At 32.2% G+C, this 27309-nt stretch overlaps 1 protein-coding gene across 1 annotated transcript in view; it reads left to right on the top strand.

The window, feature by feature from the left end:
• Positions 1–27155, top strand: part of dntt (deoxynucleotidyltransferase, terminal) — a 203448-nt gene extending 176293 nt beyond the window's left edge. The window contains exons 9-11 of the mRNA XM_073834512.1: positions 8460–8693; positions 25792–25875; positions 27015–27155. Of these exons, the coding sequence (XP_073690613.1) occupies positions 8460–8693; positions 25792–25875; positions 27015–27155 (459 nt within the window). The remainder of the gene's footprint in view (positions 1–8459; positions 8694–25791; positions 25876–27014) is intronic.
• Positions 27156–27309: the final 154 nt, after the last annotated feature.

Genomic DNA, 27309 nt, shown 5'->3' with positions numbered 1-27309 from the left:
ATATTTACCAATTTTTACTGTATTTTTGATCAAATGAATGCAGCCTTGGTGAGCAAAACATTAGTGGTCAAAAAATATTTAATACATTTTTCTGTGTTTTTAAAATCACCAAGGCTGCATTTATTTAATAAAAAAAAAAAAAAATTGTGACACTGAATACTGGAGTATGGGTGCTAAAAATTCAGCTTTGATCACAGAAATAAATTATATTTTACAATATTTTCAAGTAAAAATCTATTTTAAATTATACAAATATTTACCAATTTTTACTGTATTTTTGATCAAATGAATGCAGCCTTGGTGAGCAAAATATACTTAAAAAAACAGAATATATATATATATATATATATATATATATATATATATATATATATATTATTTTTTTTTTTTTTTTTTTTTTTTTTTTTTGATCAAATGAATGCAGCCTTGGTGGTCAAAACATTAGTGGTCAAAAAATATTTAATACATTTTTCTGTGTTTTTAAAATCACCAAGGCTGCATTTATTTAATCAAAAATACAAAAAAAAAAAAAAAATGTGACACTGAATACTGGAGTATGGGTGCTAAAAATTCAGCTTTGATCACAGAAAAAAATTATATTTTACAATATTTTCACATAAAAATCAGCAATTTTAAATTATAATAATATTTCACAATTTAATCAAATAAATGCAGACTTGGTGAGCAGTATTAAATACTTTTTCAACCAGTAATGTGTTGCTTTATTATTATTTTATTTATTTTAGATTTATATGTTTTAATTAAAACGTTTCATCACCCCTGTGGTTTCTTCATTAAACTGAAATCTATTGACTCAATTGTGTGTGTTTTTACATCTTCACAGTAATGTTAAGAACAACATCTAAGATAGTTAGCAATTAAAGAGCATCTGCTTGCATCTCTCCATTGACTGTTGTTCACAGAGAAACGTAGGGTTATTTTTACCCAGGGTTAGAGGACTCGTCTGTGGGTTTAACGGATGGAGAGGGCGGCAGGAGCTGGAAGCCTCTGGCAGTTATTGCTGTTTAAGACGAGCGCCGCAGATTTATGGCCTGTGTGAGGGATACAGTAGAGCGCCGTTATTAAGGGTGCTGCAATTAAACTGACAATTTGTAATGTAAATCGTCTTAGTTCTGCCCCCGTCAGCCGCTGAATAATCAGAGCGGCTCGCAGCCGACGGAAATCAATTCTCAGGTCTTTTTTTCATCCCTTTTATTCTCTCATTTGTTTATTTGTCTCCTCGCTCTTATTCAAACTCTCTTCACTTTCCCATTAGCTTCATTTTCCTTTGTCTTTCTATTTATCTGTCTGCCTTTACTCTACCTAGCTTTCTTTGTTTACCCTTCCTTTGTCTTTTTTCCTTCTTATTTTGTGATGTTTTAGTATTTATATGCTATTATAGTATTCATTATTAATTGCTTTATTTTTATATTGTATATTTTTTGTTTTCATTTTATTTTTAGTTTAGGTTGTAGTCATTTTCTGTGGCTTTGTAATTTTATTTTTGTAATTAGTTTATTTATTATTTATTTTTGCTGTTTGTAACTTTGTGTTTATATTAAATAATATAAACAAAATATTAATATTATTCTAAATTATATATTTTTTTTATTTACTATTCATATATAATTTTATTTTTTATGCTTTACTCTTTATTTCCACTGAGGGTTATTTTTATAGTCATTTTTATGAATTGATAAAAACTATATAGACATTTAAAAAACAAAATAGAATAAATAAATTTAAAAAATGGCATTACATTAAAATAAAATCTAATTTAAAAATGTAGAAAAACAAAATAATGAGAAAATATAAATAATAACTGATAATAAAATAAATGATAAAAACTTAATAATAATAAATAAATATAACAAAAATGCTAAAACTAACATTAAAATTAAATCTAAAATTTTACAATATAAAACAATTTTAAAACTAAATAATTACAAAATAGGGTTAACTCAGTAATAATAAATAAAAGTAACAAAATAGCAAAAACTAAAATTAAATCTAAAATGTTTTATTATTATATATGTATACTCAGTTTTGATTTTAAGTATAAGAAAATATAAATATAAAACTAATGATAAAATAAACAATAAAAATCAGCAATAATATGAATAACAAAATATTAATAACTACAATAGTATCTTCACTCTGTGCTAAACTCTATAAAATAAACATTGAATATATGTATAAATTAATATATAAATAAATACGAAAAGAATATAAAAACTAGTTATTAAAAACGAATAATTAATTTTGATCAATTAAATTATAAAAAAAAAAAATCAACATATTAATAACAGCAGTAGTATCTCAATAAAACTAATGAATAAAAAAAATATATAGTATTATCATTGGCATACTATTGCTAATAAATATATATATATATCTCTTCTGTTTTTATTTTAATAAGAAAATATAAATATAAAACTAATAATAAACCACAAAATACTACAATATCAAACTTTTAGTAAAAAATGACAAATAAAAAATAGTTAAAAATATAAAGCTACATATTTCAGTCAATCTATAATAAGCCTGCATCTATGTCTTGGCCTTCATTTCTCTGTCCATACATTACATTCTCTTTCTCTCTGTTTTTTTTTTTTTTAAAGCAATTTATTGTGACTGTATAGAGCAGCAGTCGTGAATTGATTTCATTTCTTGTGGAGTGGAACCGTTTAGCGCAGATGGAGAAAGACGTCCTGTTGCTACGAGATCCAGCCTTATAATTTACCAGGAATTGTATTTCAGCTTTTCTATTCTTTAACGGAATGGGAAGCGATTGAGGTTCGCACGGATCCGCTTCGGTGCGCGGCTGGACGGCTCGACTATTAGCACACTTCAGTCCAATCACGCGGCTTTGTTGAGTTCATTTAGTCCCACCGCTCTCATGTGTTTGCAAATAAAGACTTCTGTCTGTCAGACACCGAATCATTTGTTAAATCAAGCAAACTCTTATTCAAGGTGCAAATTACATCAGGCTTCATCGGTGTGGGCCGATTGCTTCAAGACGCTTTAGTGGAAGTGCAAACTACAAAATGCATTGCTTTTTCATTTCCATTTGGTGTGAGTTGGAGTATAAGAAGAAAACAAAGACAAATTGCAAAATTATGCAGAAAAATATATATGTTGTGTGTGAGAAATAAATGCAGGAGGACTATAACAAGCTGTTTTTTTTCATAGTTAATTCATTTGAAATATGCTGCTTTAAAAATTGGTCTTTTTTATTGAAAATAAACATAACAAAAGACAATATAATTTAAAAAGAAAAAACAAGAAAAAAAAAGAAATTTGCCAAAACCAATGACAAACAGATGGACATACATGCAATGTGTGAAACCTTCCAATACATGTGAGAAGAAAAAGTTAATATAAATAAGTAATAATAATAACAGTAGTGGTAATGGTAACAATATATTTTGGTCATTTTGACAAGTTTGATTTATTTATTTATTTTTTATTCAGCTTTGCATCACGGTTTGCTTTGTACATTCGCTTTAACTTAGTTTAAATGGATAAACGTCATCATTTAAGTGAATGTTTTAAGCACTTCGGCTACTTTGTGTGTTCTTACATCATCTACTCAAGCCAATAAAGTAAAAGAAATAGCATTTAAATTCATGCACAAATGTTACCCAATAAGGCCTTTCTTTTAGGAAATATAAGTCCGACATTGAAGTGAGTTCCTGTATTTGTCACTCTTCTGAGGAAGATTCATTCACTTGTTTTGGCAATGCACCCACATAGAAATTTTGGTCAGATTTTTGTCTTATATTTGTTTAAAGTTGATTTAGACAAGTATATAGAAACGATTATAAGTTCAGTTCATTTTAAAGCAGTGAAAACTGTATCCCTGTGTTCTTCATTTGTGTATTTCTAAGGTGTTTATTTATTACTTTTTTTCTGGCAATACCTTTGTATGTGCGTTTACTTGTGTTTGTTTTGAATGTATGTCTATAAGTGTAATAAAAAAGCGCTCATCTTTTAATTTGGTAAACGATTCTCGAATCCCACTCTTAATATCCGATCTAAAACAAAAGTTTGATCTGAATCTAATGATTCTTTAATCTGCCCCGAAATCCGGATCTGAATCAAATGAGTTGTGATCCGATCTGAATAATGATTCATGAACTATCTTTACAGATTAGGGCTTCGGAGCACCTATCACGAATATTTAAATTTGTGAAATGATTCATGAACTCCCTCCAAAGTTTCGATCTGAATCAAAAGATTCACAAACCCGCTCTGAAGTCGGGATCTGAATTAAATGATTTGCGAACCATCATTTCAGACCAGGACTTCGGAGCGCATGCCATGAATCTTTTAATTCGCGAAATGATTCACGATTCCCGCTCTTAAAGGTCCCATATTGTCAAAATTGAAATTTCCTGGCTTTTTTCATGATAACTGAGGTCTAGGGGCTATATAACTACCATATGAGTTTCAAAACAGTCATTCCTCAGTAAACTGCACACAGCCTGCTTAAAGTAGCTGTCAATTTTCATGAGCCGCTGTGACTTCCGTACAGATTTGACGTCCAATCTACTCAATCATATAAAGACATATAGTTTCACAGTGGCATTTGTAGTAAAACTCTGATTATACTAATGGGAATCAATCTGCCAAAAAACTTTACTACATTTACCATAGGCCCAATAATACCATGGTTAATTTTCCTTAGGCAAAACATGACCCATGAAAATGCAAAAACATGTTCAGTTTTAAGATTTTTTTAAATAAAGATATGTTCAAGATGTAGCTACTTTTTGCTGTATTCATTTTGACATTAAGACAAGCTAAAACAATAACACATGGTCCTAGTGGCGCTCTTTTTTATGTTGTCCTTCTTCTCTATCAAATGTTTTAGTAACAATCATAAATTATATGTCATTTAAAAGCTTAGAAACTCAAGAATCATCCTGGTGGCTGTCTCCTCCCCCCTTAGCAGCAATGTCAAGTATATTACAAAATGCATTATGGACTTTTAGAATCACAACTTTTTACAGTCTTGACAAAAACATGTCATTAAAAAGAGTCTCAGGATTCGATATTTGGTGGTTATTTTGAAGTAGAATGAAAAATGTCAGAAAAATTTAGACATTAGTGACAGAAAAATACATATAACATAAAATATATATGGCGTTTGTATGGCACCCAGTGGCTGTTTGTGGTATAACGCCCTAAACAAACTTTTACAGGAACCTCAATTTTTTTCATATCAACTTTAAATTTGGAACATAACTTATTTAGGCTTCAATTTGATTTTAAAACTTAGGATAAAACCTGTTATGTAAAATATTTATTGTATATAAAATACAATAAAAATTATACTGTGTATTTTCTTTACAGTAAATTTAAACTTCTATTTTGTTGATACTTTATTTTGTCTTTATCTGATGATGATGAGGATGATGATGATGATGATGATGATGGCCATATAAAAAACATTGTTGTCCGTGCTTTCAAAATTTGTTGTGGGTGTGTGGGATGGCCTGGATAAGTGTGAGATTTCCCGGCCTGAAATGTTGTCCCAGTCCGCCCCTGATATTGCGTCCATAACATTGCTAAGCAACAACAACACGAAAACAAGTTGAGAAAACCCTGTTCAGTCGATAGATGCCGAAACTACATCATTGCACAGGCTTCAGAACAACGTTAATATAAGAGACCAGCGGCACGTCAACTTCAGCCTCTTTCACACAGCGATTCCGGTAAATACACGGATAATGTGTCCCATGATTTGTTCCGGAGTTGTTTGATTTGGTTCATTCACAGTTGTTTTCCGGAATCTGTGTGTGCTTTACACACAACCCCTAAAGACATGTGACGTTTGGATGTGAGATGTAATGCGATGCGTACGATTCACTAAACTGAAACTAACCTGAACAAACTGTGCTTCAGCGCTGATAGTGAGGAGCTGGCTCTGTCTGATCACCGCTTCATTCCACTTTGCACGTATTTTTTCGTTGTGAAGAGTCACATGATAACGTGCATCATCTCTACAACACTGCCTTTATGGTTCTGGCTTTTGTTCACGCAGCGCTCGTTCCCGTAATTTTCCAGAATCAGCGCGCATTGTGAAAGGGGCTTTACTAAAGCAACAGTTATGTAGCTTACTGCATTCGGTGTTTGAAAAAGAAAAAACATTAATGATCATTCTGAAATATCCTGTTGAGTATCAGCAGGCTAGGCTCTCTCTATGGCTCTGGGCTCGGCTAAAGCATACATGACTGTAGTTACCTGTGATTGGCCTGGCTGTGCGTCACTCAGAAAACAACAGGCCAATCAGAAGAGAGGCTCATGAATATTAATTAGATGGGCCAAAATCAACCTGTTTTTGACAGAGCTCCTAAAAAAGGAGCTGTAAAAATATATTGAGATGGATTTTGGCACTTATACCGCAAATATATATTCTTAAGGACATCAACAACTAAAATAAACCTCCAGAAATGTGTACAATATGGGACCTTTAATATCTGATATGAAATAAAAGATTCATGAACCTGCTCTAAAGGTCCCAATCTGAATCAAACGATTCGTGATCCGCTTTTCGAAGTTCAGATCTGAACAATGATTCACGAACCATCTTTTCAGATTATAGTTTCAGAGTGCCTATCACGAATCTTTCAATTCGCGAAATGATTCGCAAACTCCCTCCTAAGTTTCGATCTGAATCAAAAGATCCTATTCCGAAGTCCGAAATGATTCGCGATCCGCATTAAGTTCCAATCTGAATAATAATTTGCGACACATCATTTCAGATTGGGGCCTTGGAGGGTGTATCATGAATCTTTTAATTTGCGAAATGATTCGCGAATCCCGCTCCTAAATTTTAATCTGAAACAAAAGATTCACTAACCCCTTCCGAAGTTTTGATCTATAATTAGCGAAATGATTCACAATATGTGCTGGAAAGCCCGGGTCTGAATCAAATGACTTGCGAGACCCGATCTGTTTGGAGCGATTCGTTACAGTGAATCATATTGCGACGCAGTGGGTTTAACTGATTCGGAGTTTCAAAAAGCTCCGTTTCACCCATCACTACGTGCTTAAGTCCATATAAATTATGTCGAAATTCGAACATAAATGTCTCTTAAATGGGTTTACTAGTGAATCGCTTGAACTGAATGATTGAAGTCACGAGTTTGAATCAATCCGAGCGATTCCAGCGTTAAATGACTCACTCAATTGAATCAGTTCATCGGTTCCTCTGCTTTTCGCATCTTCAGCCATGTTTACACCACGCTGTCAGTGCTACAACTGGCTTAGCTCGTTAGTTTTATGACATTAACCAAAATAAGCGAAAAAGTATGATTCCAAAGATGACATCCAACACAAATCTATGGACATATTCAGGTGAGGTAACGTTAACCAGTTTTATGCTGCTAACTAGTGAAAATACTACAGTAATGTGACAAACTGCAGCTCAAAATACATGTTAGATGAAACATGCAATATGATCGAGTTCGTAACTAAATTCACTGTATTTTCAATAGTTTGACCACTACAGTTCATTTGAAAGCATTCATCTCATACCATTGAAGTGAATGTTCAATTTATCAGTGCATATTGTAATAAATATGAGAAATTATTGTTTTATCTGATTGTATTAGTCTGTATATAGTGATAGTCAATGTAAATAGAGCAAACGAGAGAAGCAGATGAACACAAAACAATTACATAGAATATAACTGTATAATCACAATGTTTATTTATATATTCAAACTTACAACTATATGTTACATTTAGACATTTTTAACTATATGTGACCCTGGACCACAAAACCAGTCATAAGGTTAAATTTTACAAAACTGAGATGTATACATCATATGAAAGCTCAATAAATAAGGTTTTTAGGGCAATATTTGGCCGAGATACATCTATTTGAAAATCTGGAATCTGAGGGTGCAAAAAAATCAAAATACTGAGAAAATCACCTTTAAAGTTGTCCAAATTAAGTTCTTAACAATGCATATTACTAATCAAAAATTACATTTTGATATATTTACAGTAGGAATTTTACAAAACATCTTCATGGAACATGATCTTTACTTAATTTCCTAATGATTTTTGGCATAAAAGAAAAATCAATAATTTTGACCCATGCAATGTATTTTTGGCTATTGCTACAAATATACCCCAGCGACTTAAGACTGGTTTTGTGGTCCAGGGTCACATATATTTTGAATTATTTTTAGTTTCATTCTTATATTTACACATTCAGATTTATATATTAAAATGTATAACTATATTTACAGATTTGATTTAATTATTTGTATTTATATAATTTTTAGCTCTTTGTAAATATTACATTTTAATTTACATTAATTTATGTTTATTTATTTTATATCCAAACCCAAGCACTTATGCTTGCATTCTGAAAACAAAACGAATACATATAATATTATATCAAATGAAGATGTTTGCTTTTTTTTCTCTCTCCTGCTCAGAACATCCTGCTGTACTCAGACCTCCAGGAGTCGACCTTTGACCTGCGGCAGCTGCCGACCCCCCGTTTCGAGGCTATGGATCATTTCAGCAAGTGTTTCCTGATTGTGAAACTAAAATGTGAGCAGGAGACGGACACCAGAGCAGCTCGCGACTGGAGAGCCGTGCGGGTGGATCTGGTGGCTCCTCCGCTGGAGCGTTACGCTTACGCCCTGCTGGGATGGTCAGGATCCACGGTACGAGAAAGCACTGATATCAGCGCTCTGATTGGACAAAATGATTTTAGCATAACCAGTCAGTTCTAGGGGTGGGAGAAAAAATCGATTCTCTGATGCATCGCGATTCCCACTTCAACGATTCTGAATATTTAAGAATCGATTCAGACTTTCATGTGCACTTTGTGTTTGTTCGTCCTAAAGCTGGATTGCAGCTGTGGTTAAATGCACTTTATGCACTTTAAATGCTGGAGATGGCTGAAGATTCCCACCCCTAGTCAACTAATCATTATCACTTTACTTACCCAGTTGATTGATTGCATTGATAATTGCAAACATTTTTGTATTACAAATTTTCTCAAATTGGACGTTTAAATATGCAAATGAGGCATTATTTAATAAAATATGCACTAATTTGTATACATTTCTAGTACAAAAATCTAAACACTGGATGAAGTCCGTTGCAGAATTCTTGTTTAATTTTTTTTACATATTAGAGTCAATGTCTTTAATTCATTTTGTCACTCCATAATTCAGAAAAAAACTTTGAACAGACAAAAAAACATATTTTTTACTATTTTTGGGAGAATAAAATGTATGAAATCAAGCTAATTATATATGAACAAATCCCTCTGTAAAAACCTTCAGGATATAGACAGGAATAAAAAAGTAAAGTCTGGTGTGTGTAAGTGCTACTGAAGTGGAGATTTATGGCTCAGTGTAGGAGAAAAAACTCACTTTGAGAAAACAACCTTTAAAATTATGCATTGTAATTGAAATCTATTGACACAAATAGATAAAGTGCTATACAAGAAACACTTAACAGTGTCTTTTGGGTGTTTTCTTTCCACTAGTCTGAAAAAACGCTTCATGAAAAAGCAAAAAGTTTAAAATCTCTTGACAGGCATGAAAAAACAGCATTTTTGCATGCAGTGTCTCCCCTTAAATTAATCAATCATATAAAGTTCTGGACCCACTCATAAGTGTGTTAAATAATCGTGATTACAATATTGACCAAAGTAATCGTGATTATGATTGTTGCCAAAATTGAGCAGCCCTAATTTCTAGTACAAAAATCTAAACACTGGATGAAGTCAGTTTCAGAATTCTTGTTTAATTTTTTTTGCAATTACTTTGGTCAATATTGAAATCACGATTATTTAACACACTTATGAGTGGGTGCAGAACTTTATATGATTGATTAATTTAAGGGGAGACACTGCATGCAAAAACACTGTTTTTTCATGCACCTGTCAAGAGATTTGGGGATTTTTGCTTTTTCATGAAGTGTTTTTTCAGACTAGTGGAAAGAAAACATCCAAAAGGTTTCTTTAATAGCACTTTATCTATTTGTGTCAATAGATTTCAATTACAATACAAATTTTCTCAGAATTTGTTTTTTCTTCTACACTGAGCCATAAATCTCCACTTCAGTAGCACTTACACACACCAAACTTTACATTTTTATTCCTGTCTATATCCTGAAGATTTTTACAGAGGGATTTGTTCATATATAATTAGCTTGATTTCATACATTTTACCCCCCCCCCCCCCAAATTTTTTTTCTGAATTATGGAGTGACAAAATGAGATTGAAAACATTGACTCTAAATAAATAAAAAAATAAACAAGAATTTTGAAACTGACTTCATCCAGTGTTTAGAGTTTTGTACTAGAAATGTATTCAAATGAGTGCATATTTCTTAAAATAATGCCTCATTTGCATATTTAAAGGGAGACACTGCAGGTAAAAACGCTGTTTTTTCATGCACCTGTCAAGTTTGAGATTTTGGGCTTTTTGCTTTTTCATGAAGTGTTTTTTCAGACTAGTAGAAAGAAAACATCCAAAAGACACTGTTAAGTCTTTCTTTTATAGCACTTTATCTATTTGTGTCAATAGATTTCAATTACAATACATATTTTCTCAAAATTAGTTTTTTCTCCTACACTGAGCCATAAATCTCCACTTCAGTAGCACTTACACACACCAAACTTTACATTTTTATTCCTGTCTATATCCTGAAGGTTTTTACAGAGGGATTTGTTCATATGTGACCCTGGACCACAAAACCAGTCTTAAGTCGCTGGGGTATATTTGTAGCAATAGCCAAAAATACATGGTATGGGTCAAAATTATAGATTTTTCTTTTATGCCAAAACTCATTAGGAAATTAAGTAAAGATCATGTTCCATGAAGATTTTTTGTAAAATTCCTACTATAAATATATCAAAATGTAATTTTGGATTGGTAATATGCATTGTTAAGAACTTAATTTGGACAACTTTAAAGGTGATTTTCTCAGTATTTAGATTTTTTTGCACCCTCAGATTCTAGATTTTCTCGGCCAAATATTGTCCTATCCTAACAAACCATGCATCAATAGAAAGCTTATTTATTGAGCTTTCATATGTTGTATACATCTCAGTTTTGTAAAATTTTACCTTATGACTGGTTTTGTGGTCCAGGGTCACATTTATGATTAGCTTGATTTCATAGAACATTTTATTCCCCCAAAAAAACGTTTTTTCTAAATTTTGGAGTGACAAAATGAGATTGAAAACATTGACTCTAATATGTCAAAAAAAATTAAACAAGAATTTTGAAACGGACTTCATCCAGTGTTTAGATTTTTGTACTAGAAATGTATGCAAATTAGTGCATATTTCATTAAATAATGCCTCATTTGCATATTTAAAGGGAGACACTGCAGGTAAAAATGCTGTTTTTTCATGCACCTGTCAAGTTTGAGATTTTGGGCTTTTTCATGAAGTGTTTTTTCAGACTAGTGGAAAGAAAACACTTAAAAGACATTGTTAAGTCTTTTTTTTGTAGCACTTTATCTATTTGATTTTTGCCATAATGGAGCAGCCCTAGTGCATACAGTATCCGACACGCTCCATCTATTGTGTTTCCATCCCGTAAGCGCAGAGGAAAGTCTTTAGGGACCGTCAGAGACAGATAGAGTTTGACTTGAGCTGTTTATAGATGACCCCTGACCTTGAGCCTGAGCGCTCACGTCCCCTGCGTCGCGTCTGCAGGCCGTCCGCTCCGCGCCGAGCTCGACCCATCAGCTGTAATTACATTCTCCCACTCACAGCCTCCTGGGCTTCGCTTTCCCACGATGCCTTCAGCACCCACGGATCGCCGCAGCCGTCTGAGGACGACCAAGACGGAGAAGGTTTCTGAGACTTATCGTAATTAATAAATCATACCATTATGTGCATCTCATTAGAAGTTGGGAGTACTTAAAAATGAACTGAATTAAGCGCCCAAGCATCCAATAGTGGCATTTATTTGGAGCGCGAGCAGCCGTGACCTAGAGGAGCTTTAGATAATGACGGAAAACATTAAAACTACTGTATGTTTGAAGAGCTTAATGGAGGAGCGTTTAAAAAGGTCTGCTGGCCACGATAAGAGTCTCTAAAGAGATTCATGATGTTAAAATACCGTAAACAACAGCGGCAGTGCACGGTGGTGTGTTCAGGTTGGCTTTAAATCTCATTTAACTGCTTTATTTGCTCAAGGGAAATATATAAGCAAGAAATAACAAACTCCGTAATATAGCTCAGCGGCAGACTCTACAGTTTAATGGCTTTATTCTGTAGATTATTCCTGTTTGTGTGCGAGCGGGAAATTGCTGTGCTCTGGTAATATTATCTGTATCTGATCAGATGGACTGATATTATAATGCACAATGTCATTTACACAAATAGTTCCTGGATCAATATCAACATTCATGTGCTGTGTTTAATCTCACAGCGGTTTGCAAAAACATTTGCGATATTAAAAAGATCACATTTGGGTTTTTAACTTTTCCAATGTGCAACAATGAATGTAATCTTATGTATATATATATATATATATATATATATATTGTTTTGCGGTGCTCAATTTCCTACACCTTCTACCTTATTTTGTTTATTCTCAGGTTAGGTAAAGATAGTCGAATCTGCCCTATCGTATAAGTAATTTTCATACTCACACCATAGGCTTCAGAAGACTCCTCCGTGGTATGTTCAGTTCAAGTCTATCAATCAGAGTCTCTTGGCAGGCAGGCTTCTTGGTTATAATAAAGTATAATTTTATTGTCTATAGGTTATATAATTTACATACAAATACTAATATATAAAATAAAGAAATACAAAAGAAAATAAATTGCTATCTTAGTCGTTCGAAGGCTTGAATGGCAGGTCGTCATGGCAGGTCGTCTGGCACCGGAGAAGCTGTTGCAGAACCAGCATCTGATGTCCTCTTCGTACTTCAGTCTTTTATACCCAGCAGGTGCATTCCAATGTCCTTTTTGGAAATCCCCTAAGAAAGTACCTATATAACCTCTCTGCATCTTCGCATTCTTTCTTCTCCGGATTCTTCTCCTCTGCTTCACTCTACGCCTCGTCCACTACAGAACACTCGACGGTAACATTTGAATTCCTCTTGGTCATTCTTTTTAGCAAAGCTCTTTCTAATACATGTTTGTTTCCTAGCTATGTTCTTGCTAGTACATGTTATAAACCTTTTCTTAATAAATGCTTTAAAACAACAAGTATGGTGTTTTACTTAATAAACTACTTTCAATAAAACGTATACAATACAAGTGTGTGGTGTCTTTCTTAATAAACAACTCTCAATAAAACGTATACAATACAAATGTGTGGTGTCTTTCTTAATAAACTACTTTCAATAAAACGTATACAATACAAGTGTGTGGTGTCTTTCTTAATAAACTACTTTCAATAAAACGTATACAATACAAGTGTGTGGTGTCTTTCTTAATAAACAACTCTCAATAAAACGTATACAATACAAATGTGTGGTGTCTTTCTTAATAAACTACTTTCAATAAAACGTATACAATACAAGTGTGTGGTGTCTTTCTTAATAAAGCTAACACAATACAAGTGTTATATAGAAGAAAAGGACATACTTGCAACAGGAAAATTGCATATTTCATTAACACCCCAGTCTTGCAAGTTTGTTCTGCATCTTGAAACCCATGTATGGCATGTAACATTTCTTATTCTTGACACATTTGCTTAGTCTAGTATACACTTGTCTTGACTCCGTAACAACGTTCATTTGGAATGTGTTCATATATTGATCCACCCAGGGTCATTTGTTCTTAGGCCATATAATTTTACTTTCTATTTTTTTTTTTTTTTTCCACTCACAATATCACCAGTTGGCCAAATTTTGATGTTTTGTTTTAATATTGCCCAAATTTTTGTCTCATCAATTTCCCATCAGTAATTTCATGATAACATGTTCCAATCAATTGTCCCTTAGAGTCTTCACAAATAAACGTGCGGCTCCTTCCATTAATCAGACATGTTTTACAAATGTCAACCAATGGAATTCTGGATCTAGGTATAAATACCGTCCCAGTGGCCGTCTACGTCATTTTGAAGCTCTGTCGAGACGTTTGTGTCTAGAGTGGCTGTTCTTTCATCTCCAGAAACTCCCTCAATGTTTTCATCTATGAAATAAAACACTTCATCAAATTTCACTACTCTGTTAACATCATTAGTGTACTTGCCATGCAACTCATGTGCTAAAAGCAAGTCATCATTTAGCCAACTTTTGTGAGCACTTAAGTCATTGTACCAGTATCTGGCCTCTGGGTGGAGCAACTTCAGTTTACTCTTGCATTGTTTAAATACATCTGTACTCAGGCATGTGATCAACTCGTGTGATCTTACACAGTATTCCATTGTTACACCATCATCATTAAACCAGGCTATCACTTTACATCTTTTAAAGCAATTTTTACACAGATCTCCCATAAAAATCTAGTTTTCTGAATAAATAACATCTGATGATAACACATGCATTCATCTTCTCTAACAGCAATACAGTAGTTCGGATTTCGTGACAACAGTTGACCTTGCAGTTCTTTTAAACTCCTATAAAATATATTACAATTCAAAGTATCGCTATACATACTTTACTTATTTATTTTATTCTTAGTTACAATGTTAAGTTGTTGCTAATGAACAGCATTATTCTTTCTTAAACAGAATAAATATATAATTACCATTTGGTCGAAATGATCAAGTCGTTCAAAGACAGACTCTGCAGTCATCATTCTGCTATGTGCCATATATTCTCTTCGTGTTGGCAAATTAAGTCTTGGTGTGTCCTTAAGTCTTGAAGTGTTCTGTCTTTATGTTACTAGACGTATGAGGTCTTATAGGATCTAGGTTTGACAACACCCACTTTATCAGGTGCATGAATAGTTGAATGTAAATTAGTGTCGGGGTTATTTTACACCCTTTTTACACTTTTTCATTATCCTACAGATTCTGAAACAAATCATTCTTATCAGTTTTCTCCAAAATGATTAAAACCAACAGTCCAATTATTGTGATTAATATCACATGAAAATTACTCATGATCCACTTCAAATTTCTATAGGTACTTTTTGACATTCCTCCAAGAAATAAAAAGTTCCTTTTTACTTTGTATTTGTATTTTTTATTTTTAGAGACCTTACTCTCTTCAATTCCCCTTCTGTACCTTTAGTTTTCTCTGGGTTACTACTTTCTTTAAAATAATGTTTTTTAGCCACTATGAAATATATGAAATGTGGGCTAGCATCTGCATATATCGCCTTATCAGTTATCAGTGTTAATGGTCTTGGATAGCAACCTACTAATTCCCTGATTCATATTATTTCTGTTTCTATCTTTTGTTTGCCCATCACACAATTCCAGTTTCTTTTATATCATAACAATATCTCACCATCCAAAATAGTTTCAGATGAACTAATCCTTTGTTATGTCCAAATCACCTCTGAAACTTCTTATCAATTTAGAAACCATATTTGGCTCATCTTCTTTCCTATAGGATTCTGGAATCTCTTCAGGAATTACCTATGTATTTATTTGTTTATCGTTCTTATCTCTTATTCAAACTATAGGTATTGGATATTCCTTCCCTAACTTCTTGTTATCATACTGTACTCTAGCTCGATAATTTCCTACTGTGGATCATTTTATTGGATCCTTAATTTTCATTGGAATTATCTTTCCATACTCACTCATTGCTACTTCTTGCAGCAAATCAAACAGCCTAAACTGTATTATCATCTGATCAGTCATCGTGTTATTCTTCGTTATCAGATTTCTCCACAACAGTGGTTGCTTTAACATTGTTTAAATTTTTACTCCTTGACTTTTAACTCCATCTCCATCTGAGAATATTATCCAATAACTGTCTTTGACTTTTGCCCTTATTCCTGCTCTGTGACTATAACTCTCATCACCTCTTCACTGCCCTGCCCACATATACAGCTGATCTAATGTAACACTCTGACCGTGCAAGCTTGGTTTTTAAATCTTTTATTTAATATTTCTAGTACTTTAAAATGCCACATCACATGTAATTTCCAATTGTATCTATTCTTGGTTCATTCCTTAAAACTATTGTCAGGGCACTCTTACCAGTATTTATCTATTATAATACTGATTTGACAAAAGGTTCTTTTCTCCTTTAAAATGCTTAATTTGTCCTAGAGCTATTTCAACTTCCCTAATGGATTCACCATACCCTCCTAGACCGGGAAATGGATTTCTTAACTTTTGCAAACTTTCATATAATGTATATATTTTCGTTTGTAAACAGCTCTTTACACTCTAATGTTTTTCATTTATCTTTTCTTGCTGTTATTCATCTAAGGGTAACATTTTATGATATTCTATGTTAACCCCTTCTTTTTCTGACTTTTCAAGTGAATTTCTTTGTTTATCACTAAGGTTGTCAATTTCATAGTCTGGGTAAGTGGTACCTTATCCCTGTATCTTGATCCATTACAGTCAAATTTGTTCTGCTTTTTGCCAAATTCCAAAATACTATAAGTATAGCTATAGTTATCATTGTTACTACAAAGTTTGGTTTTCTTAAGCAGACCTTTTTCCATTTTCACAGTATTCTGCTATATTTCCCTCTGCTCGTCCATTTTGTTTCAGTTCCTGTTATCTTGTATCATACAACAGAAAATGGAGTACTCTGGAATCTCCCTTAGTCGTTAATCATTCGTTTCCTCACATTCCAGCACTTGCTTCTGGATCTGAAGCTTCAACTCTGAAGTTGTTTTGTGTGTTAGAAGACTTTTCTCTATTGACTGGCCTTTCTTCCCCTTCTAAAAGTCTGATCAACACTCAAAACATTCTATTACTTGTTCCCCTTCTTTGGGGGTTATTTTCAATTCATTATTTAATTGATGAATTGTATACTTACGGTGCCAGACGACCAGACCACTGCCGGTAAATATTCGTTGTTCACTCACTGCCTCTTTTTCTTGCTCTGCCATTTACTCAGACTCTAGTTTAGTGTTGAATTCTATTCTTCATTTTTCACTAAACATAGTTACTCTTAACTTTGGTCCATCCAGAGACATACTATTATTGCTTCCATAACTTACTAATGTCTGTCTTTCACATTTGTACACTAGAGTAAAGCTGCTCTGTTTCTTTTTATGCATTTCACTGCATTTACGTTGCACTCTAGAAACAGGGTTATTTTTCTTTCTCTTGGATTTCTTTTCCAAGAACTTACTTAGTTAAAATTAAATTTCTTTTACTCCAAAATCCATTTTCAGATGGCTCTATTGTTTGATTGCTATCCTACTCTTCTCACTATCTTATCCATTTTTAGTGTTAAACTTCTAAAAAGGATAAGCTGACTTCTTATTGTCTAACTTTATTATTATTATTAGACATTATCTCTAACTTGACACTTTATTGTTTTTCTTTCTTTGATTTTCTAAGTCACTGTAATACAAAGCTTCGTCTATACAGTATATTCATTCCATCTCACATAATTGTGATTTGATCTATAATAATGCACTTGCATACTGCGATTTCATTTAATTCAGGAGTACAGCATAAAGCTTTATATAAAACTATATGTTTCTCTGAAAGCTAATCTTCTAACTCCATTTGAATGAACTAAGTAGCGTAATTACATTTACACGATTGAGGTCTAAACCAACTAGTTGTCTATTCTTCTAATGCTGTTATAATCACATTTGCAGATGCCTCTTTTAAGGATTTTGCCCAAATCCGACTTGAAAATTCATCTACTGCTATCAGCATGTATTTATTTCCTGACCTTGATTTAGGATTTAAAGGTTCAGCTATATCTGATGACCATTCTTGACTAACTCTTTCTGGTGTAATTTTACCATAGTCATTTCTTATAGCTTCATTGTATCTTCTTTGCATACAATTTTTACATTTTAGTCTTATTTGTCTATACAGTATTTTTCCTCTAATTGGCAATAGTTATATAATTGTCAGATAAAACTTTACCTATTTAGGTTTATACTGGAATTTTTCATGTATTTTTCATGTATATGTATTTTCTAAACAGTGTTATTCTTGTTTTCTCTGACTACAATTATTCTTCTTAATTTTGCTAACTTGTCTACCTCTCAGTTTCCTTAAGTTACTTCTGCGCATCTGAGGAATGTATAGTTTGATGAATAACTATCAGATCTAACTCTCTCATACATTTCCTTCTAGTTCACTATGTTCAACAGGTTTTCCACTAAATTTTCCCTATATGTCTACGTTCTCATTTATTCTTGTTTTAACATATTTGCTATCTTTTATAAGAATAACCTAAGCTTTTATTAGCTTATTTTAATCTTACACAAGCTTTTAATAAAGCTATTACCTCTGCAATTTGAGTTATTCCGAGGACACAGCTCTCGTCTCTTAACTCTTCTCCTTTCTTTACTTGTATGATAAATGTCCAATGAGCTATATTAGCGTCCACGAGAGTTTTTGACCTATCTGTGTACACTGTTATTCCTTTAAACACGTTTACTTCCCTTTTCTGACATTTTTCTCTACCTCTATTTTATCTTTAAGTTTGAACCTAACCAATCAGTGTCATCGCAAATTCTGGGCTTTCGGATCTTTTATTTTTCATTAAATGTCCCATTATTGCTTCATCTATATTAAGTATTATCTTCTGTCCTTATGTAAGATCTTAACATTCTGCATATCTCTTACTAATTGCTGCTAGTTTCTTCTTATAGGTAAAAACTTTTCTTTGGATTTTTCCAGCTTTCATTTCTTTTACGAATTGGTATTTGTAATTACTTCTTTATTTATATATATATATATATATATATATTTTTAAATGATAACCAGTTAAATCGCAATCTGAGTTTACTTTTTAAGCCTTCTCATAATTTCATCCTTTCTTCCTTGACCTAAACTTAGAATTGCGTCTTTTAAGTTTTGTAGCATTTTCTCTGCTTTTTCAGTCCAACCTAATTTACTACCTTTCATTGTAGCATATTGGTTAAGCTTTTTACTAAGCTTAAGAACTATATCCCTTACATAATTCATAAGTCCCATCATTTGTTGTACTTTTTTAACCCTTTCTAAAGTTTTTAGATTTGTACTTCACTTTTTTATTCTTTGTGTAATTTCTCTATTCTCTGCTGATATCCAAAATCCTAAAAATTCACCCTTATTTGTCATTAATTTCTTAATGTTCGGTTTCAATCCTGCCTCCGCTTGGCGATTCACCACTTTCTTTACAGTTTTTACAAGTTTTTTCATTGTTATCAATGATTAATATATCACCACCATAAATCTCTAATTGCTTTAATATTTCCTTATGAATAGTTTAGTAACTTCATTTCAGGTTTACATATTACTAAGTTTGTTGCAATTGTTTAAATACATAATGTGTATTACTTAAAGTAAAAGCAGTTTTTTTTCTGATTCTTTTCTGTTAATGGAATAGACCAAAAGCCATTCGCTAAATCTAGCTTTAGTTAGAAATCTTCAATTTTTAACCTTTTAACTGTGTCTCTAGCATTACTTACATAACGTCTATCTGGTTCATTACTCTGTTCAATGCTTTACGATCTGTAACTAGTACGTTTTGTCTAGTTTTGGTACTAATTGTATGGGACTATTTTTTATCGCAGACTTAACTTCTTTAAGTACTCCTTGTTCTACTAGCTCTTCTATTGTTTGATTTAATTCTTCTTTGACCATTTTAATTTATTGGATATTGCCTTTGAGGCTTATGTATTCCACCTATTATTTCATGCGCCTATTCATCACTTATTTTTCCAACAATCATTTTTATATTTCCTATACGGAGCTTTTCTCATGAATTGTATTAGTTCATTTTTCACTTCTTCTGATCCTATCATTTTGTTTCATATTCTATTTACTATGTTCGATATCTACATTTTTTAATCTCAGGACCTTTTTTAGATTTCTAGCAGCTAATAGGTTTTCTATACCTTTTAACATCTTAATGCCGAATTTATCTCCTATTTGTTTCTTTTCTATATTCCTATTATAAGCTTGAATTAAAATACTATCTGTAAATTGTATTGGCTCTGTTATAGTGGTCACATCTGCTCCTGTATCCAAAAATACTCCTTCTAAATCAACAAATAAATGTTCTTCATATTCTATTACTCTCTGGTCACAAATGTTCCGCTTTAACAGGCCAAGTGTCCTTCGTTGTGGTACTAAATTTTTTCTATTACTCCTGTTACGTTCCCTACATTTGACTGCTTATCTTTCTAGACAACTGTTGTTGTTCTGTCTAACATAAGAAATCTACTACCTGAACACACATTAAATTTGATTTTTCTGCTTTACGCTTTTTGAATCACATGGTTTCTTTCTTCTAGAGTAATTTTTCTCCATCTATTTTCTGGAATATAACTTGATTTTTCCAAGATTACTTCCTATATAATTTTTTCCTATTCTTGTATTATTTTTCTCCCTGATTTTCATACTCTGTTTTTTTTTTTTCTCTCTCTCTCTGTCTAATTTGAAAATGAGTATTATATGTTTTCCCTTCACTCACTTTTGTATTCTGCTTTTTCAACAGATTAACTTTTTGTTGTTTTTGCCTAAGTATATTTTGGGATTCTTCTTTTCACTATTCTTACATGGTGATAACTCAGATCAAATTAGCTAGTCTCTCTTCTATTTATTTCTTAGCTACAGTAATCTAAAATTGCTATTAACTTATATCCGCCTTGAATATTTCATCCTACATCTCTTAATAACCTTACTTTATCTGTCATAGGTATCTCTTCTTCTATCGATAACCATACACTTAACTCTGGAACTTGATCTTTGGACTCGTTTATTAACATTTCCTTCCACTGCGTATATTTGTCCTCTGTCACGGTTAAATTCCTCACCCTCTCTATAACTGTTGCTGAAATTGCATGACCTGTACATGTATGGACTAAGGCGAGTTATAGCTCCGCAACCTACATTTGCATTCTCTGCCGCTTTTATAATCCGATCTGTATAAGCATTATGATTTTCTCCTGCCTTTTTAGATCCTATTTGCTTTCTAACTGCCTCCGTTAACTGAAGTTCTAATAACTTTGCCTGTATATCATTTTGCTCCTTCTCTACTCTGTTTTGGAGTTGTAAATTCTAATCGCTTCGCTGGAGTTTCCCACATTCTAGTGGCAGGTGTAAAGGGGCCTCTGGTCTTTACTCTCTCCTGATCTGTCTTTTCGCTCTCACAACTCTCTGAAGTCCCCGATTTCTAGTTTTGCTACAGTATAGCCTGCCGACCCCTCACAGTATTCAACTCCCTTCTTATTTGCCTTAGTTTAACCTTTTTATCTCTTTTTATCAACTATTTTTCTGTTAAATTCAAACCCTTTTGGCATATAATTTGTTTTCCTATTTTTGACCATTCATTTTACCTCGCTTATCTTAGTGGCATAAGGTGACTGGCTTGCTGTTCGCATTTGCCTGTAAGTTAAATTATTTTCAGGAACAATCTTCCTAACCCATTTTCCTCTTAAATCTCTTCCTTTCTTATTGCTAGTGGGATCTTTATACTTAGTTACTTTAATTTCTATTTCTGGTCATTCACTTTAAATTTGTTTGGTCACTCTTCTTAATTGCAATCCACCTCCTTTTTTCTAATGTAGTCTTGTATCTTATCATATTCCTAACTCTATTTCACTACTTTTACTTTCTTTAGTTAGTGTTGACTAATAAGAGTCTTTTTCTTTTCTTCTTTACTACTCATTTCTATTTCTTACTGGTTTTTCGGAGCTCCCTTCTATCTCTCTGTGGCAGAAACTGCCGTTCAGTGGTTTTTATTACTCCCTTTCTCTCATTGTAAGTTTGTTTTTAGTTTTCTCTATTCTTGTTGTTTATTAACAGTCTTATTTTATCAATTGCCTTTCTAGTCTACTTATTTTTCTAGTTAGCATTCCTTTATCATTGCTATTCCAAAATGTCTAAACTGTCCTATCCTTATTAAGGTTAAATTTATAATTTTAACTTCTCTACTGATTGCAGTTTCAATCAAGGACGACATTGTTGTTTTATTTTTCAATTTTGAGTATTTTATAGTACGCAACTTCGCCATGCAGTCTGTCATTACGGCATGCACTACAAAATCCTAGTAAGGCGATCCAGTCGTAATTCTAAAGGATCCTGGACTGTGCATACCTAACTATTTTTTTTTTCTCTCTTAACGCCTGTTCTTCTAGCAGTCTAGAAACGGCACTTATCTGTACGGGTTCTTTTTCAATAATCACAATTCCTCCTCTAGTTTCTTCTATTAACCCATCATACATTATAAATTCAATTTTGCCAATTTTTAATCCCTGTTTATTCAGCCTAAGTATTGATCCTGGCTCTATTAAGCATTATTAAGCTCTCTCTATTACTATTCTCAACCTCTTGTTTTCCTGAAAGATTTCCTTCTTCAGGTTTTAAGCTAATTGTTTCCTTATCCTCTTTTTTACTACTCTCCATTTTTACCTGCTTTCTTAGCACTGTGTTACGTACTCTATTATTACTATGTTATTTTTTATTGAATAAAAATTCAATATAATTAAAACTGAGAATCACTATCTCATTTTTCTTAAACTTTACAGTTTTTAATGTCTCTGGATGGTTACCAAATTATCCCAAATCGTTTTTTCTTCTTTAAACCAACATTCTCTTCTTTTACGGCACTACTCTAACATACGCGTATTTAAGAATCTTTAGTCCTGCATACTTGTATGTTTCGGGGCCTCACCATCATTTAGTGGAGCGTCCCCCACTTGACAGTTTTATAGCCCCTTCTAAGTTTCACAAAAACTTAGCTAATCTCAGGAAGCGCTTTCCCTTCAGAGATTTTTAGTTTTGTGCGCGCACACAACCCTTTATGGGTCGTATAAATAACTCGTTTTGAATTATTTTTAGTTTTCGAGTTTCCTATAGGTTTTCCCTACCTATTAAACTCTATATTTTCGTGCCTAAATCGTATTAGCTGAGTTGAGCAAGTGATCATTGATCCTGGCCAGAAATCAATGGTCAATATGCCCCCCCAACACGTTGGGCGCCATGTTTTGCGGTGCTCAATTTCCTACACCTTCTACCTTATTTTGTTTATTCTCAGGTTAGGTAAAGATAGTCGAATCTGCCCTATCGTATAAGTAATTTTCATACTCACACCATAGGCTTCAGAAGACTCCTCCGTGGTATGTTCAGTTCAAGTCTATCAATCAGAGTCTCTTGGCAGGCAGGCTTCTTGGTTATAATAAAGTATAATTTTATTGTCTATAGGTTATATAATTTACATACAAATACTAATATATAAAATAAAGAAATACAAAAGAAAATAAATTGCTATCTTAGTCGTTCGAAGGCTTGAATGGCAGGTCGTCATGGCAGGTCGTCTGGCACCGGAGAAGCTGTTGCAGAACCAGCATCTGATGTCCTCTTCGTACTTCAGTCTTTTATACCCAGCAGGTGCATTCCAATGTCCTTTTTGGAAATCCCCTAAGAAAGTACCTATATAACCTCTCTGCATCTTCGCATTCTTTCTTCTCCGGATTCTTCTCCTCTGCTTCACTCTACGCCTCGTCCACTACAGAACACTCGACGGTAACATTTGAATTCCTCTTGGTCATTCTTTTTAGCAAAGCTCTTTCTAATACATGTTTGTTTCCTAGCTATGTTCTTGCTAGTACATGTTATAAACCTTTTCTTAATAAATGCTTTAAAACAACAAGTATGGTGTTTTACTTAATAAACTACTTTCAATAAAACGTATACAATACAAGTGTGTGGTGTCTTTCTTAATAAACAACTCTCAATAAAACGTATACAATACAAATGTGTGGTGTCTTTCTTAATAAACTACTTTCAATAAAACGTATACAATACAAGTGTGTGGTGTCTTTCTTAATAAACAACTCTCAATAAAACGTATACAATACAAATGTGTGGTGTCTTTCTTAATAAACTACTTTCAATAAAACGTATACAATACAAGTGTGTGGTGTCTTTCTTAATAAAGCTAACACAATACAAGTGTTATATAGAAGAAAAGGACATACTTGCAACAGGAAAATTGCATATTTCATTAACAATATATATATATATATATATATATATATATATATATATATATATATTACACTCTTTTAATATTAATGCATTTAATGTTATCCATTTTTGTGTTAATATAAATGAAATGGGTAATAGTAATTTCTGTAATGGTCCTAATAAACTGAATGGGTTTTACATACAAAAGATTTTAGTTAGATTTAGTTACAATTTAGAATTCGATTTTACATTCTTTAGTTTTTTTGAATGTGTACAAAATAATATAATTTATTTTAAAATGAAATTGCATAAACAATTTTACAAACATGATTAGAAATTGTATGTAATTTATAATAACGAAGCATTTTGCAAAATGATTATATTAAGTATATTTTTTAAATAAAAAAGTATTCTATATAATTATGTGTGTGTAGTATAATAATTTTGCACACATTGTACATTGTATACATTTTTTATATGTATTAAATTATCTAAATATAGATTTTTTCATGTTTAAAGATTCTCATGCTCACCAAGGCTTCATTTATTTGACTAAAAATACACAAAAATCCTTATATTAAATAAAATTATAATGTTTTAAATAAGAATATTCTATATAATTGTGTGTAATATAATAATAATGCGCACATTGTACATTGTATGCATTTTTTAAAATATTTTTTTATGTTTCTTATGCTCACCAGGGCTTCATTTATTTGAAAAAATTATTTAAAAATTATTATTTTAAATAAAAAAAATATATGATATATAATTATGTGTAATATAATAATAATAATGCACACATTGTACATTGTATGCATTTTATATGTATATTAAATAATTTATATATATATTTTAATGCTTAAAAGATTTTCATGCTTACCAAGACTTCATTTATTTAAGTAAAAATAGTCAAAGATTATATTAAATAAAATTATAATATGTTTTAAATAAAAATATTATATAATTATGTGTGTAATAGAATAATATTGCACACATTGTTCATTTTATGCATTGTACATTATTTATTGTTATTATTATTATTACTATATTTTTCATGTTTAGTTTCTCATGATCACCAAGGCTTAATTTATTTGACTAAACATAGTCAAAAACTATTATATTGGATAAAATTGTTATAAATAAAATTGTATGCATTTTATATATATATATTAAAGTATTTATATATATATTCATGTTTAAAGTTTCTCATGCTCACCAAGGCTTATGTAAAATAAATTAAATATAATGTGTTTTAAATTAAAATAGTATATATATATATATATATATAAAATGTATAAAATTCATACAATGTACAATATGTGCAATTTAATAATATTATTATTGTACCAATGCATTTATTTGACTAAAATACTGTCAACAATTATTATAATTTTAAATATTATTGTTACAAATAACTGTTTTCTAGGTGAAAACATTGTAAAATGTAATTTATTCCTGTGCATGTGTGTATTATGTGTACTTCAGCTTTTGGTACAGTCTGTGAAAACAAATTTCCTCTTTTGAGGACATTAAAAAATCAATCTGAATCTGAATCCTGCGATTTGAGATGCATTTTCAGCATCATTCCTGCAGTTTTCAGTGATCATGATCCTTCAGAAATCATTCTAATTTTCTGATTTGTGAACAAATAAATGCAGCTTTGCTGAACAGCTTGACATGTCCATGTTAATGCACAAAGAACATGATAAAACCATGACATTCATAGTAAGTAAATTATTTGAACTCAAATAGTTTTCTTTTTTCTCCAGCTGTTTGAAAGAGACCTGAGAAGATTTGCCAGGCTGGAGCGAGGAAAACTGCTGGACAATCACGCGCTGTACGACAAAGCAACGGTACACACACACACACACACACACACACACACACACACACACACACACACACACACACACATACCTACTTAACTGCACAATGAGGACATATGACTGAACACCCTACCTTTGGGTACACCTATTTCTGAAGGGTCTAGAGACAAAAGAAAGATATGGCTGCGATACAGAAGAAGCTTTCTTTACACTTATCAGTTGATATTCTCAATAAAAGCCTTCCTTAAAGACCTGACATTTTACCATCACTTTAGGGACATGTATTTTTTATGTCACTTTTGGGGACAAACACAAATTCTGATCAAACCATAATTTAAGGACTATGGTGATACACAAACTCTGGTTAAGTTACAATTTGAGGACTTTGTGGTTATGATACAAATAAGTCATCCTAACAATAAACAGAAGTAGAATTACAACTCAAAGTGTCAATATTGTCTAGAACAGTGGTTCTCAAACCAGGGTATGCGTACAAAATGCTGAGCTTTGCCAATCATTTAATTCTATCCCAAATTTTAAGTAACATTAAAACTGTATCCACACCAACAGTGTGGTATGATAGGACGCCCGCAGAGTATGCTGCTTTAGCAAATCGCACTGCTGTTCATTGTGTCTTTAAATTAGATTTGGAGCACGTAATAGCAAAGACTGTACATAAAGATCAATTTAAGAAACTCTTCAATACAGTAATACAAAAAGGTAATATTAAGTGAGCATTTTACACTTTAAATGTTGCCTACATTTTAAACACAATATTATCAATAGTATTGTTTGTTATATTTTCAATCAAAATATTGTGAAAATAAAGTTCTTAGCAATGTATATGTATATTACTAATCAGAAATTAAGTTTTGATATATTTACGGTAGAAAATGTACAAAATATCTTCATAAAACAATGATTTTTGGCATTAAAGAAAAAATCATTTTGACCCATAATTTTTTTTTTTTTTTTTTGTCATTTCAACAAGGTGTGACTGCAGTCTAAGTTAGGGTATTCAGAAGATTGTTAAATGCCCCATTGGGTAAGCCACTGTAAAAAGTAGAACCACTGGTCTAGAAAACAAGCTAGTGCAGAGATACAGACATAATGCACAGAGTTTGTTTTTTGAAGATCATTGAAAATAGATCACCTATTTTTTTCAGACTAGTTACTTGAAATCAGGTGTCTACATGACAGGACGCTTCACTGACCACTACCTGCCTCCTAGTTCATTTAGAATCTTGTGGAAGTTTTATCTCAGCAGAGTTGCTATTTGCTGCTCACTGAAGGCTCCAAAACATTAAGACATGATTTTCTGTAAAAGCAAAAAGATGACTAGAGTAGTCAACATTTGAAGTGGATCAAAACCTTACATCAACATTGTCCTAAAACCAAATCAATACCCATTCTTGTCTTAGGACAATTTTGATTCACTTTTTTTGATCCACTTCAAATGTT

The sequence above is a fragment of the Garra rufa genome, chromosome 2 (assembly GCF_049309525.1).
Source record: "Garra rufa chromosome 2, GarRuf1.0, whole genome shotgun sequence".
Lineage (NCBI taxonomy): Eukaryota > Metazoa > Chordata > Actinopteri > Cypriniformes > Cyprinidae > Garra > Garra rufa.
The sequence above is the reverse complement of the archived record's forward strand: the minus strand, read 5'-3'. Positions and strand labels throughout refer to the sequence as shown.